General features: G+C 41.2%; 1 protein-coding gene across 1 annotated transcript in view; it reads right to left on the minus strand.

The window, feature by feature from the left end:
• Positions 1-12573, minus strand: part of LOC141797660 (syntaxin-1A-like) — a 70251-nt gene that overhangs the window by 39092 nt on the left and 18586 nt on the right. Inside the window, exon 3 of the mRNA XM_074679257.1 lies at positions 1596-1695. Within this exon, the coding sequence (XP_074535358.1) occupies positions 1596-1695 (100 nt within the window). The remainder of the gene's footprint in view (positions 1-1595; positions 1696-12573) is intronic.

Below are 12573 nucleotides of genomic sequence, written 5' to 3' on the forward strand. Positions count from 1 at the left end.
CACACACACACACACACTAGAAAAACTTATATAGAATAAACATCTATGCATAGATATTAGATATTTTCCCACAAAGAAAAGCCTGAATGAAAGTACATCTTTGCTTCATTCTTCACTGAGCCGCTGTTGCATGCAGTAGTACTCCCTCCGACTCTTTGCGTAAATGTGTGAAACAATTATACTGAACTAAGAATAGACCCGTTGCCTGATTTATCACAAGTTCCTCCAACCTGTGCTTTCAGAAATATTTCTCGTGCAGTGCCAATATGGTTCCTCTTGTTAAGCTTGGAATAGACTGTATCCTGTGAAACAAGGTTGAACTTTCAAATATTACACTGTGATGTTTTACTTCTAACACCAGTGCATGGCCACCATGTGACAATGAGCTGCTGCACAACAAAGGCCAGAACTGATATTTAAATGATACATTATATATACAGAGATTATATCAAGAGACAACATTTCTTTTTTTATTTTTCCATTTACGAACTATTTCTGATTGCAAAGTGATTGTTAAATAGGATGCATTTGTCAAAGATCATAATTCAAAGTGTTTTTATAAGGTTTCTAAGCCACCTAGAGTGGGGCAGAAGAGCTTTAGTGCTCCTTATAACAGATCACTGATGTCTCTGAACTTGTATGCAGAATGGACACCAGGACATTTTCTCATTTCATGCATTGATGGCTGTGGTGATGGAAAGTGCTCTCTTCAACTTGCTCAAATATTCCTCTCAGGTATGGAATTATGTAGAGATCTGAGACCACTTGCACAGAGGCATTGTAAAATGTCAGACCTCATTGTCAGACTCCAGATGTTTTCCAAGCATGTGTTGCAGAAACTTTGAAACTTCAAAACTTCAAAACTTCAAAACTTCAGCAAATTAGCTTGTGTGCCCAATGAGGTTAGCCTCTGAACAGGTGGCCCACTTTCAAATCAAGCCAGCGTCTTATTTCCTCCCGCCTTGTTTCCTGCTCCATGCACTGTCATGTCCTCTCTGATTAAAGGCAGTTGTTGGCACCAATAGATGTACGGTAAAAATGTGTTTGGATTGAGAAAGGGCTCCCCTCCTGGAGCTCAGGATTTCTGCTAATTTGCTCAAAAACAGAGGAACAGAGAACCAGTGTCTGTCCACAAACAGAAAATCTAGTGTCAAATATTCTGTTCATTTCTGCAGGTTGTCACAAACAAACCACCCATCCTCTCCATCTCCATCTCTAGCAGTTTCACCGAGCTCCTAAACAGCTGTTTTAGTGTGGACCTACTGTGTTCTGTCACTGAGCTTAATCCTCATTTCGGGAATGCCTGTTTCATTCCCCTTTCAGACGATTTGGACATTTGCTTTCCCACACTAAGTTCACCTGGCTTATTTGTCAGCAGTTTTGAAAGAGGTGTTGTTTTTTCCAAAGGCAAAGCCCACTCAGGGATATTTTTTACAATGAAAATAAATCAGATGATTCAGATTGCATGAAAAGAAATAGTGTTTTACCTCTGCCTGGAGAGCCATGATCACAAACACAGCACCTGTGGCTTTTGGAGTTTTGAACACAGAGTCATATTTGGAAGAACTAAAGGCAAAGATAAAAAGTAGCCTTACTCTCATCTGGGTTTGGTGAGGCAAGGATGGCGCTGTGCTTCCTTTTCACCTCTTCAACTTTTTCTGCCAGGGACTCAATAAAACCTCGGATCTCCTCCACCTGTTGAGAGAGAGAGAGGGAGGAGAAAAGGAGAGGAGAGGGGAGGGGGCGTTAGCACAAGGCTCTTTCAACCTCTTTAGTGCTGTGGCAGGAAGCAGCAGTGATTAGCCTGAGCGATGTTGATAGAAACTGAGCTGAAGTTGTCATTATCATATTACAGGCAATGAAAGCACAGTGAGATGAGTACAAAACACAGACATGAAAATCATGGTTTTCTGGGCTCAGTCAGCACCGTTCAGCTTTTTGTCCACTTTTGTAATATGATTGCTGTATTTAATGAGGGTGTATTGTGCTTTTTTGAGACTATAAAAAGTCCCACGGCCCCTATATAATCTGCATTTTTCTTTTCACACTTGTATTTCAGTAAACATTTATTTCAGCCCCCAGCTGCTGTCTCTTTAAGGCTTCCTGCTCTACACCCCCCTTCCCTCTAATTGGTTAACCCTAGGGAGACTCATCAGAGGTGGAACAAGACGTTGATGTTTGGGCCCTTTACTCCAATCTTTCATGAACCAGTTAACTTCGGCAAGTCTTGTGCTATTTTCAGAACAGACCGTTTTGAGCAGTTTAATGACAGATTTCTACTGGTTTAAAAGTCTGCACGGTTTACCCCCTCTTTAAAAGGCAACTCCGGTTTTTTGACACCTGGACCTTATTTATAGGTGTGTGCATGCTCATATACTCACTCAGATAAACATCGTGCAGCGCCAAGTCCTTCAGAAGTTATTTAGATCCAACCGATTTTAGCTGCTCTTAGCGGGGGCCACAGCAAGGGACCTTTAGCGCGGGACATAATCTCTGCAAAATCGCTCATTTCAGCTATATTTTTTCATCCATCGCCAGTGTTATCATAAAGTCAGCTCGTCTACCGTCTTCAGGTGGGTCAGCTGACCCAGAGCTTACCTGGTAAACAAACTTTAGATGACCTCATAGCCGCGCGACAGAAAGGTACAGCTGATTTACTTTTTGCCGACATTGCTGAGCAGCATGGCAGAATATTTTTCTGATGTCGAAGAGTCAGGTTACGACTTCGAGTTTGACGGTTGTCCTTACCGGTTTAAGCCTGAGTACACGGACGAGGAGCTCCATGAAAGAAGGATGCAGAGGGAGAGAGACGAAGCTGGCTCGAGAACAACAAACAGGAGCACGTCCACCACTCAATGCGAACTGGTGGTGCACTTGTGGACAGTGTTCGCCTATTTCAACAGAAGAGGAGTGTGATTACTGCTCAGAGTGGGACTCAGAGTGAGCTCTGGGTCAGCTGACCTACCTGAAGACAGTAGACGAGCTGACTTTATGATAACACTGGCGATGGATGAAAAAATAAAGCCGAAATGAGCCATTTTGCAGAGATTATGTCCCGCGCTGAAGCTCCCTTGCCGTGGCCCCCGCTAAGGGCGGCTAAAATCGGTTGGATCTAAATAACTTCTGAAGGACTCCGAGCTGCACGATGTTTGTCTGAGTGAGTATATGAGCATGCACACACCTATAAATAAGGTCCAGGTGTCAAAAAATCAGAGTTGCCCGTAACTTGACATTTGAGTTCATTACAAATAAAACTCTGGGTGTGCAAGTGTGGCCGATGCATAGTGGTAAATGTTGTTCTTCTCTTTTTAGAAATGTAAACATCAATTAGCAATCTGCAAAAGAAAGAGTGATAAATAAAAGGATCTTCTACACTTGTTAAAACGGACCCGTGTAGTACATGATGCCTGCGTCCCCCTCAAAACATCTTTTGCCACCAAATTACAGGTCTGACATTCTAACCAATCACCTGCTGGCTCTTTACCAGCTGTGCTTCCTCCTGTTCAGGTGACAGCTGGATGCTGAGCCGATCACATCTGTCCGGGACTTCATCAATCTCTACTTTCATCTCAGCCTGTCATCGACCCCTGTTCATGTTCTCCTCCTCTACACCTGCTCCACTACAGGCCAGCACGCTCCCCCTTCATTTCTCCCCGCAACGTGTCCACAGTTATTTTCATCTTCAAGCCTCTGGGTGTTACTTTTCTACTCCAACTCCACCTGTCACTTTAAAGCTCTCTGCTTCTTTTCTATTTCCATCAATGGACTCTTCAGCTTCCCTTCACTCAGCTGGGGTTATTATTTTCCTGTTATCTCCTTAATGAGCTCCTGATTGGATCTGTTTTCTTAATAACAACATAAATGGCTGCGGGAGACCACTAGGGAGAGACCACACACTACAGACGGCACACTGGTGCGACTGCAGAGTTAAATTAAGTAAGACAGACAGCTGAGGAGAGAACACAAAGTTAAACAGTTTGACGGAGACAGAGGAAGAGGAGGAAGCGAAACAGACGGGAAGTGAGCAGAAGATGAAACCACTTAAAGCCGACTCAGTTTTGAGACCATGTGTAAGTGAGTCATGAAGCGTCTCTCAGGTCTCAGAAGACATCAGGCAAATTTTATTGGTGTGGGAGAGAGAAAACAATTCCAGACAGCTAGAGATCTCACATACATGCACACCAACTGCCTCTGGCTGATTTTCAACTTCATGCTTTCATTTTGATCTACCTGTACAGCACTTTGTCTACAGCTGTGGTTGTTTTTAAAAGTGCTCTATTAATAAAGCTGGTATGGTATGGTATGCCATAAGTTTTCAGCATCACCTTTACAGGCTTACGTACAGCAACACATCTGATTCCAAACACAAAAGTTTTTTTTCATATGCTGCTGTCTTATTTTGTGTCACCTGGGTAAATATCTCATCATTATCTGGTAATGATAATGATCAAAAGGCTTGAGGCCACAGTGAGCACATCTTGCTGTTGTTTCCTTCATTCTTGCATCATCTGCTGAAGGATATTTGAGGGAATGAAAGGAGCCTCATAACAGATGTAAGAAGAGGGCCGACAAATGTGACGAAGCTTGTATGGATCTCAACATATGACAAAAACACAAAGATGAGACTGGGACTCACTTTCTGGAGTTCTCTGCCAAAAAATAAAATTTGTAAAGGTTGGGTTCTGAGTTCTTGAGTACAAGTACAAAATTCCTTTTTCAGATCAATGAGAGATCAGAATTTGATGTCAATAAGTAGTGTTTTGTTTTTCACGAAAACTTTTTTATACTCATCCAGAATTTGGTATTAACCCTTTGTGGCCTGCAGTATCAAGTCTGCCAGAACTTATTTTTATATTTTTCATGCTGTAGTGTCTTTATTTGCTGAAATGTTTGCTTAACATCAGTACCATCCTTTATTCCAAATTTGATAAAATGCATAAAATGTGTACTTATGTCCAGAACCACTCAATAAATTGCTAAAAAAAAATGCGATAACCATAAAAAATGTTGCACATATTCTTCAAAATACGGGAGTTTAGAATAGAATAGAATAGATTAGAACTTTATTGTCATTGTTACAAGTACAACGAAATTGAAGTCACAGCAGCAATCAAGAAAACAAAAGTAAGAAAGTGTATAGAAAGTGCAAAAAGGTCCATAAAAAAATAGATGATGACAGCTTGTTCATCATTCTCCAGTTCAGCCAGCCTCCACCTCCACAGGGTCCAGGACTGAGCTTCTTCAGTCATGCTCCATCTCTGTCTCCTGGATCCTGTCTGCTCACAGCAGGTGAAGCTCTTCCAACATGGCGTTGGTGTCTGGTGTTAGCTCCTTTAGCTATGTCTGTGAATAGCATGATGCTACTCTGCCTTCCGGTATTCCCTCTGTTGCTGGGTTAGCATGGCTAGCTCATCCATCTTATTGGGGATAGATCTTACGTTCCCAATAACGATGAATGGAAGGACAGGTTGATGTCCTCACTTCTTAGCTCACACCTGAGAACCAGCACGTCGTTCAAACCTCCTTCTCCTCACTTTGTGGGAAGACATCAGGCCTTACACCAGTTAGCATTGATATGCTACAGGCTGCTAACAGCTGAGTTCACATGTGAACAATGTGGCCATGGTTACATGTAGGATCTCCAGACAAACACAGGAGAAAAAGTAGTAAAAATATCACTGAAGCCACAAAAAGTTTGGTGTCCATGACCAACAAATGAACCATACGAAGTAATGATCCACTCTAAATACAAAGATTACGAAAAATTACAAGAAACGGACAAAAAAGAGAGAGCTGCTGCAAAAGGCAGCCACAGCCAAGAATGATCAATCTATCTTCTCTGATTTAAAATCTACCACCAATCCACATGTAACCCCTTACTCCCTGAATTAATTTCCAGTTATATTTAAAAATTGTTTTTGTGTTTTTTTGCATTCTTACAGATACTAAATTGAGGGGAGATTGTTGAATATAGCACATACAATAGTTTTAAGGTCTGTAAAGGTACAATAAGTTCACCTTCTGACTAATACATCGGGACATCCTTGGTGTGGGTAGAACACGAATCAGTAGGCATTAGTGGGATACAAAGCTCATCTCAGCTGCATCAAGACCTGACAGGGTATGTCTAAATTTGCAACAATGGGCATCAAGGGGCCAATATGCAAACTGTAGTGCCATCGCTATGATGGGTTTAATATCAGTCAGATTTTTTTGACAGACCAAAAGTCAGAAGTATTTTTCAATCAACAGTCAGTAAATACAAAGCTAGTTACAAATGACCTAAAATACAACCATTTGTTATCTAAATAATGTGTTATTATTAGTCTAAGTCTCTGTGGTCATTTACATTTGTACATAACTACAGTTAAAGTAAAGTCAGTAACATTACCATAATAAATACTTACACAGTGCAGACCATGACACTGAAAGAGATGCTGCCTAATGCTCACCTGCCCATACAGATGCCACAGTCACACAATGAAATAATTGACCACACTCTCAGGGTCATGTTTACAGTCTGAAGGAGGTGCAGCAGTCTCCCTACCGTCTGTTAAGCTGTTGGATCACCAGAAGAATTAATTAACACACCAAGACAGGGTGAGAACATGATTACTCTGCTTCCCTCTGCTGCTTTTTTTGACTTTTATTCTGGGACATGAAACTCTCCATCACCTCTCTCTGCTTCAGCTGTCTAAACTTCCCTGGATAACTCTCTCATCAGAATATCCCCGTCTCCCCATCCCTCAGGCCTTGAGCTAGCCTCAAACTGTTCTCTGATCACCCCATCTCCACATTTCAGTCTGCCCGTTCCCTTCACATTCTCTCCAGGGGCGCATGTAATAGTGTGAAATTTCAGAATTAGAGATGTACAGTTCAGACTACAGGATAGGAAACGACTGCCTGTCAGAAGACTGAAGCAATAATAGAACAGTAATGAAAGGAGACAAATGAGGGTAATTTCTGCAGACCGTCATGTTCTCTCTGAGCTACAACACTACCTTGTCAAAGTTTTATCAGTAATTTTAAAGTTATACCACAGTTTTCCAGTAAGGCTTGCCAGCTACACACTCAGTACATTTGGTTCGGAGTTAAGTTGTAAAATCTTACTTCCCCATTCATACTGAAATGTGGACAGAAACTTTGTAGGGATGCAAAAGTCCAGGTCTCACAGATAAGTCAGTCCTTTATATCTGTATATTTATACGGACAGAAATAATGAATAAATAGCGGCACAACACTGTCATCATTCCTTATCAGACTCTATCAACAGAGACCAACACTCGAGGAGAAGAAGAATAACATCACAAACCTTTAATCTCAGCATACAAAACAGTCTAGCCCCCACACTGACTTAAGCAACTGAACATAACATCTGAAAAGATTTTAAGGGGCTGTGAAGACTTTTTGGAAAAGCTAGTGTTTTTACAAGATAAAGACTCCGCTTCCCATAAGCACTTGCTCCTCACTATTGTGGACTCTTAACAAGGTATGTGTTTGTTTTGAAAAATGAATGGAGAGCACAGCTTCTTCAAGAGGTGATATTGACAGTTACATAGTGCTGCTGTTTATTATTCTCATTCATCCAGGTCCTGGTTGTTCTGAAGACTCACCTCTCATCCAAGAAGCTACATCAGAGTAATAAAGTGTGATGAAACTTCTTGGATGAGAGGTGAAATGTAATCTTAAACTCTACACAGTCCATGTGCCTTGCTTTTGATTCTTCAGAGTTTGTGCCGTAGTTTAGTGAAGAAAGGTTAGCAGGCTATCTGTTGACTGTTACTCACAGTTCAGTGAACGTGTCTGTAACTTTTAACCTTAATGAATTCTGGTTATGTCCGACCAGTGCTCATCTACCAACTCCAACCTCACCAAGAACAAACAAAACCTCGCTTTTTTTTATTTATGGACTCATATGTCTGGACAGACCACTGCAGTATAACTACTGCACATTATCACAAAAAACGTAGTCCATGTTTTAGCATTTAGCCCCGTTTAGCTTTCTTCTGCTCTTCTGTCCTTTTTCTTTATCTCTTTGACAGTGTCCACTATTAATACAAAATTAATTCAAGAAATCGTTTCAGCAGAGAAAAACTCCGATTTCTCTTCTCCCTGCTAAACTTTGCTGGCCGGCTTCATGATGACACAGTAAATCTATACGGTCCTTTCCAACCTTAATGGGAAGCTGAGAAATATTATTTAGAAATAACCAATTTTGGGGCTGATAATCGCATGTTAAATTGTGGATTAAGATCAGTCATATATCTAGAAATGAGACATTTTCAAGATCACTTAGAAAGTCCTCACAGCCCCTTTAACATTATTTCACTTTCTAATCTAAATCTGTATCCATATCTGAATCTGTCTTCAAAGCTGTTTCCATATCTGTATTTGTATCAAGTATAACTGTATCCATATTCATATCGCTATCCATATCTGTGTCCATATCTGTGTATCTTTTTTATCGTAATTGGTATCACTATCACTATCAGTATTTTTATTAGTTTCTATATCAGTATCTGTAACTGTATCCATATCCCAACATATGCAAGTCCCTAACTAACTTATCTGTATTAGTAATAGTTCATAGTTTTATCAGTGAGTAAACTAACACATACTGTATTGGGAAATCTACAAAATTTACCATAAACACAATTAAAAATACCTGACAGAGAAATGATCCTTTACGAGTCCCTGTCTGTGGGAGAGCAGGCTTCACTCTGGACAGAAGGACTCATGCTCTTTCATGCTGTTTATGTGATTCACATTTATATGGTGTAATGTTAGCGCTGCTTCGCCAAAACTCAGATTAAATGGAGGCGAGAAATCATCAGCTAGCCCTGCTGAAAACAGGTTTTTCGGGGGTGATTTCATAGACTTGTCTCGGCTCAAACAACGGTCAAATGTGAGGAACACGATACTTTAAATTTATACAAACTCAGAGTGAATGGAGAAATCTAAATGCTAATGCAGGAGGGAGCAGCAGGAGGGGAGGTGGAGGGAGTTAAATTGCTGGGAAGCAGGCAGTGGTTATAGCTTCATGGCAGCAACATTGAGCACCAAATCTATTCATGTGCAGCCCAGCTGCCTGAATGAATGCTTGTAGTCATGTATGATTATAGGAGTATGGAACATGTGAAATGACATTACTTCTTTGCATGACTGATGTAGCTCCAAGCTTCATCTAGCAGTAATCGTCAAGATCCTGAGTCATAAACAGTTTGTCTGTTCCATTCCTGCAGGTTAGTCACACAATGTGACAACTGCTTCCTGCTGTTAATAGATATCTTTCCCATTTTTCATATGCTGTAAGAACCTTTAAACCTTTGATAAATTGGGTATTGATACAGGGGTTTGATTGGTCCACCTGCAGCCTGGTCACAGACCATTTAGTCTCCCTGGTCAGGTGCTTGTGTAGTCTCAAGTTGCTTTGAAAACTCATATCAAAGTGCTGATCATCAGAGCCCTTTCATAACCCTCAAAGCCTGGTAAATGGCATTCAACCCCACACAACCTGTGTTCGCAGAAGCATTAGCAATGCAGATTGAAACACTTCAAAGTTAAAACTATTGTGTATGTACACATGGAGGCGTTTTATATCTAGAAGAACTGTCTCGTAAAATATGGCTTCTTCATATCTGATCTGAGTTATTCTGTTTTTCATGACTGAACCATCCACAGGGGGAGGTTTACGGAGAGGGCCATAAATGATGCACAGTGTAAACAGGAAAACACAAACCCAGATGTATAGCTTGCGTTGAGTGTGTAGCACGAACAAGAGAATATGGAGAAATAATTCAAACCTACACTGTTGTAATCCTGAGCTGGACGAGACGAGCACTGTTGTGTTGCAGAATCAATAGAAGCCATAAAAAGGAAATAAAATAAAATACACACCCATCCATGCCACCCCAGCAACAACATCAATAGCTATAAATCACATCACTTCTCCCTGGAGAACAAAAATGGCACGAGATTGATTACAGTGCTGTGAAAAACCAACAATATTGGATTCAGTATAAGGAGACAAATGACACCAAGGCTCGCTGAAGTCCAGCAAACCAGCAAGACTCTAATCAAAGATGGCAAGTTATCATCTTGTGTTAGGCTGATTTAAAGTGTTGAGGTTCTGCTGTTGGTGAAGTGGGCAAAAAGTGTTTATTCAAACAGAGATATCGCTGGACCCTTCTCGAGATATCTGCCACCTTTCACTTTAGGCCTCATTCACAACCAGTGTGTATGCTTACACAGTGCGTGCAAATTCATTAATGTAGTTTTACTTGAACTAATCTTACACTCCATAAAAAAATTAAACTTCCTCAAACCATGTGTACACACAATTGATGACAACAAACTTTTTAGAAAATGTGAACACATAAGGCTCTAATTTCGTAGACCAGGCACAAGCGCAGGCGCACCTGCCCTGCGCCGGCCTTCGCCGTGTGCACAGGGCGTGACCGGCGCACTTTGCAAGTTTCCTGCAGTGCGCAGAGGAGCGCGTCCAAGCCTCCGTCCGCGCAAATGGCAGAGAGGGAGGAGAAAAGCCGTGAGTGGGTTTAACACAGCCAAGCGCTGTTTTCACCAATCAAATGAGCGGCTCTCCTCGCCTTTAAATGCCCTGCTGCCGAGGCGCAGCGTCTGATTGGTCTGACTGATCCTCAGCACCGCGGAAACAGTGCTGGTAGCGAAGACGGTCAGAGCCGCTGTCCCTGCAACAGGACAATGGACAGCGGGGCATATCGGAGGACACGAAGCGTGTCACTGTGTGTGCCAGCTCCCGGGACAGATGTTATCTGTTCCTTTGTCATTAATAGGAGAACAAAATTGAGAGACACTTACACAGCTGGCTTATCCATTCAGAATACTTTTGATCCACCTGCACTCCTGGTTTGTCATCGCCAAGCAGAGCCTTTGGTGATATACTGTATACTCTCCTGGTGTCTCCACCTCATCCTCCTTACAATAATGTACTCCATCTTTTTAGATCACGTTAAAAATAAAGACTAAAACAGAGAAATATGGGAAATCACGGGTAAATCCTGAGTGACAAACATATATTTTGTCTCTTCTTTTCTTCGTCTTTTCTCTCCCTCTTTTTTTTGAATTAAATGAAATGAGAGAACCAGATATATACTCTGTATCAGATGTTAAGGCTGTTTATTGTTTAATCGTAAGATGTGCATCAAACTTCCAGCTGCCGTCAGGTTAACTTTCCATTATGACAAACGGCTTTAATCCGACATCAGATGTGACGGAACAGTTAATTTAGATATAAATGTATATGCTAGTTCAGACGGTTACATTAAATAGTGATTGCTGTGATTGTTTATTGCATTAAAATGTGCCTGACACTCTGGAAACCTGCCTCTGAGGCTTTGATGACATGTGCGCACATGTGCGCCTGTCACCAAATTACAGCTGCGTGGGGTGCGCTCCGCCTTGCGCCGAGGATAGACCAGGTTGGAGCTGGCGAGCTTTCAGCGCACTTTTTTGGCAAGAAATTGTCACTGCGCCAACATGAATCTGCTGACACCTCCCCCTGGCGCGCCGTCACACCCATCTCTGCGCAGACGGTCTACCAAATTGTCAAATTGGCAGCGCACGACCGTGCACCGCACGAAATTAGCACTGCGCAGGCTGCGCCAGGCTTGCGCCCCCTGCGCTGTGCCACAAAATCAGAGCCCATAGTCTTAGTTAAATGCACGACAGATTAAAACAAATTTAAGTAAAAGAAAAGACAGACTTTAACAGAATTCAATAGTAAAACTGTGAATTTACTAAATGTATTAAATAACCATGAGATTGACACCTTTTTTAGTAGTCAAGTCCTCCTTGCCACTAGATGCTGCTATTTGCTGCGGTTTAACACCACTGCAAATGTGTGCCATGTCCTTTTTAGACAATATGGATGAAACGGGAAGAGTTAAACTTTTTTATTTTGCACTTTGGTTTACTTTCAAAAATACTTAAACTCTGACAGTTGCTAGTTTTATTGTGTACTTAATGGCATAGTGACTGTGCTGCCTTTGATCAAAATGATCTGTCACTTCTAGTTGAAATTTTATGCATCAAAAGTACTAGTAGTTTCAGTACTTAGTATCGGTGAGTACTCAAGAAGGAGTACTCATACTGTATATGTCTGTATAAAAAGGGGTATTGAACATCCCTTGTAGTTATAGATCCAAGGGGGTCGGAACTAAATTGGCTGTTATGCTCATCATGAATCCGGCTGTGATTTTGCATACACACTTTTTCATGTGCAGAGTAAGAAAATTTCAATGCATTTATTAGTGAATGAGTATGAAAAGGTGATAATAGTGAGCAAATACTTCTAAGTGGTTCTTCTCATTTTAACTTAGATCAATTCTAACTGTTTTGTGCTATTTGGAATCAAGAAAATAAATATTTTTATTTAAAGAAACGTTTCAGCTAACATCAATGATGCCTTTTGTATGTAAATTTGGCCTCCCTATATTTAATCAGACAAATGTAACATCAATAGCAATTTCCTCCAAATGCTTTCCTTAATGGGATTCCTCTATTCATTATACAGGAGTCTGTGTGATAAGAGGG

Source organism: Halichoeres trimaculatus, unplaced genomic scaffold (genome assembly GCF_033239565.1).
Source record: "Halichoeres trimaculatus isolate MK-OKI-2021-1 unplaced genomic scaffold, fHalTri1.1 fHalTri1_scaffold_9, whole genome shotgun sequence".
NCBI classification, from domain to species: Eukaryota; Metazoa; Chordata; class Actinopteri; order Labriformes; family Labridae; genus Halichoeres; species Halichoeres trimaculatus.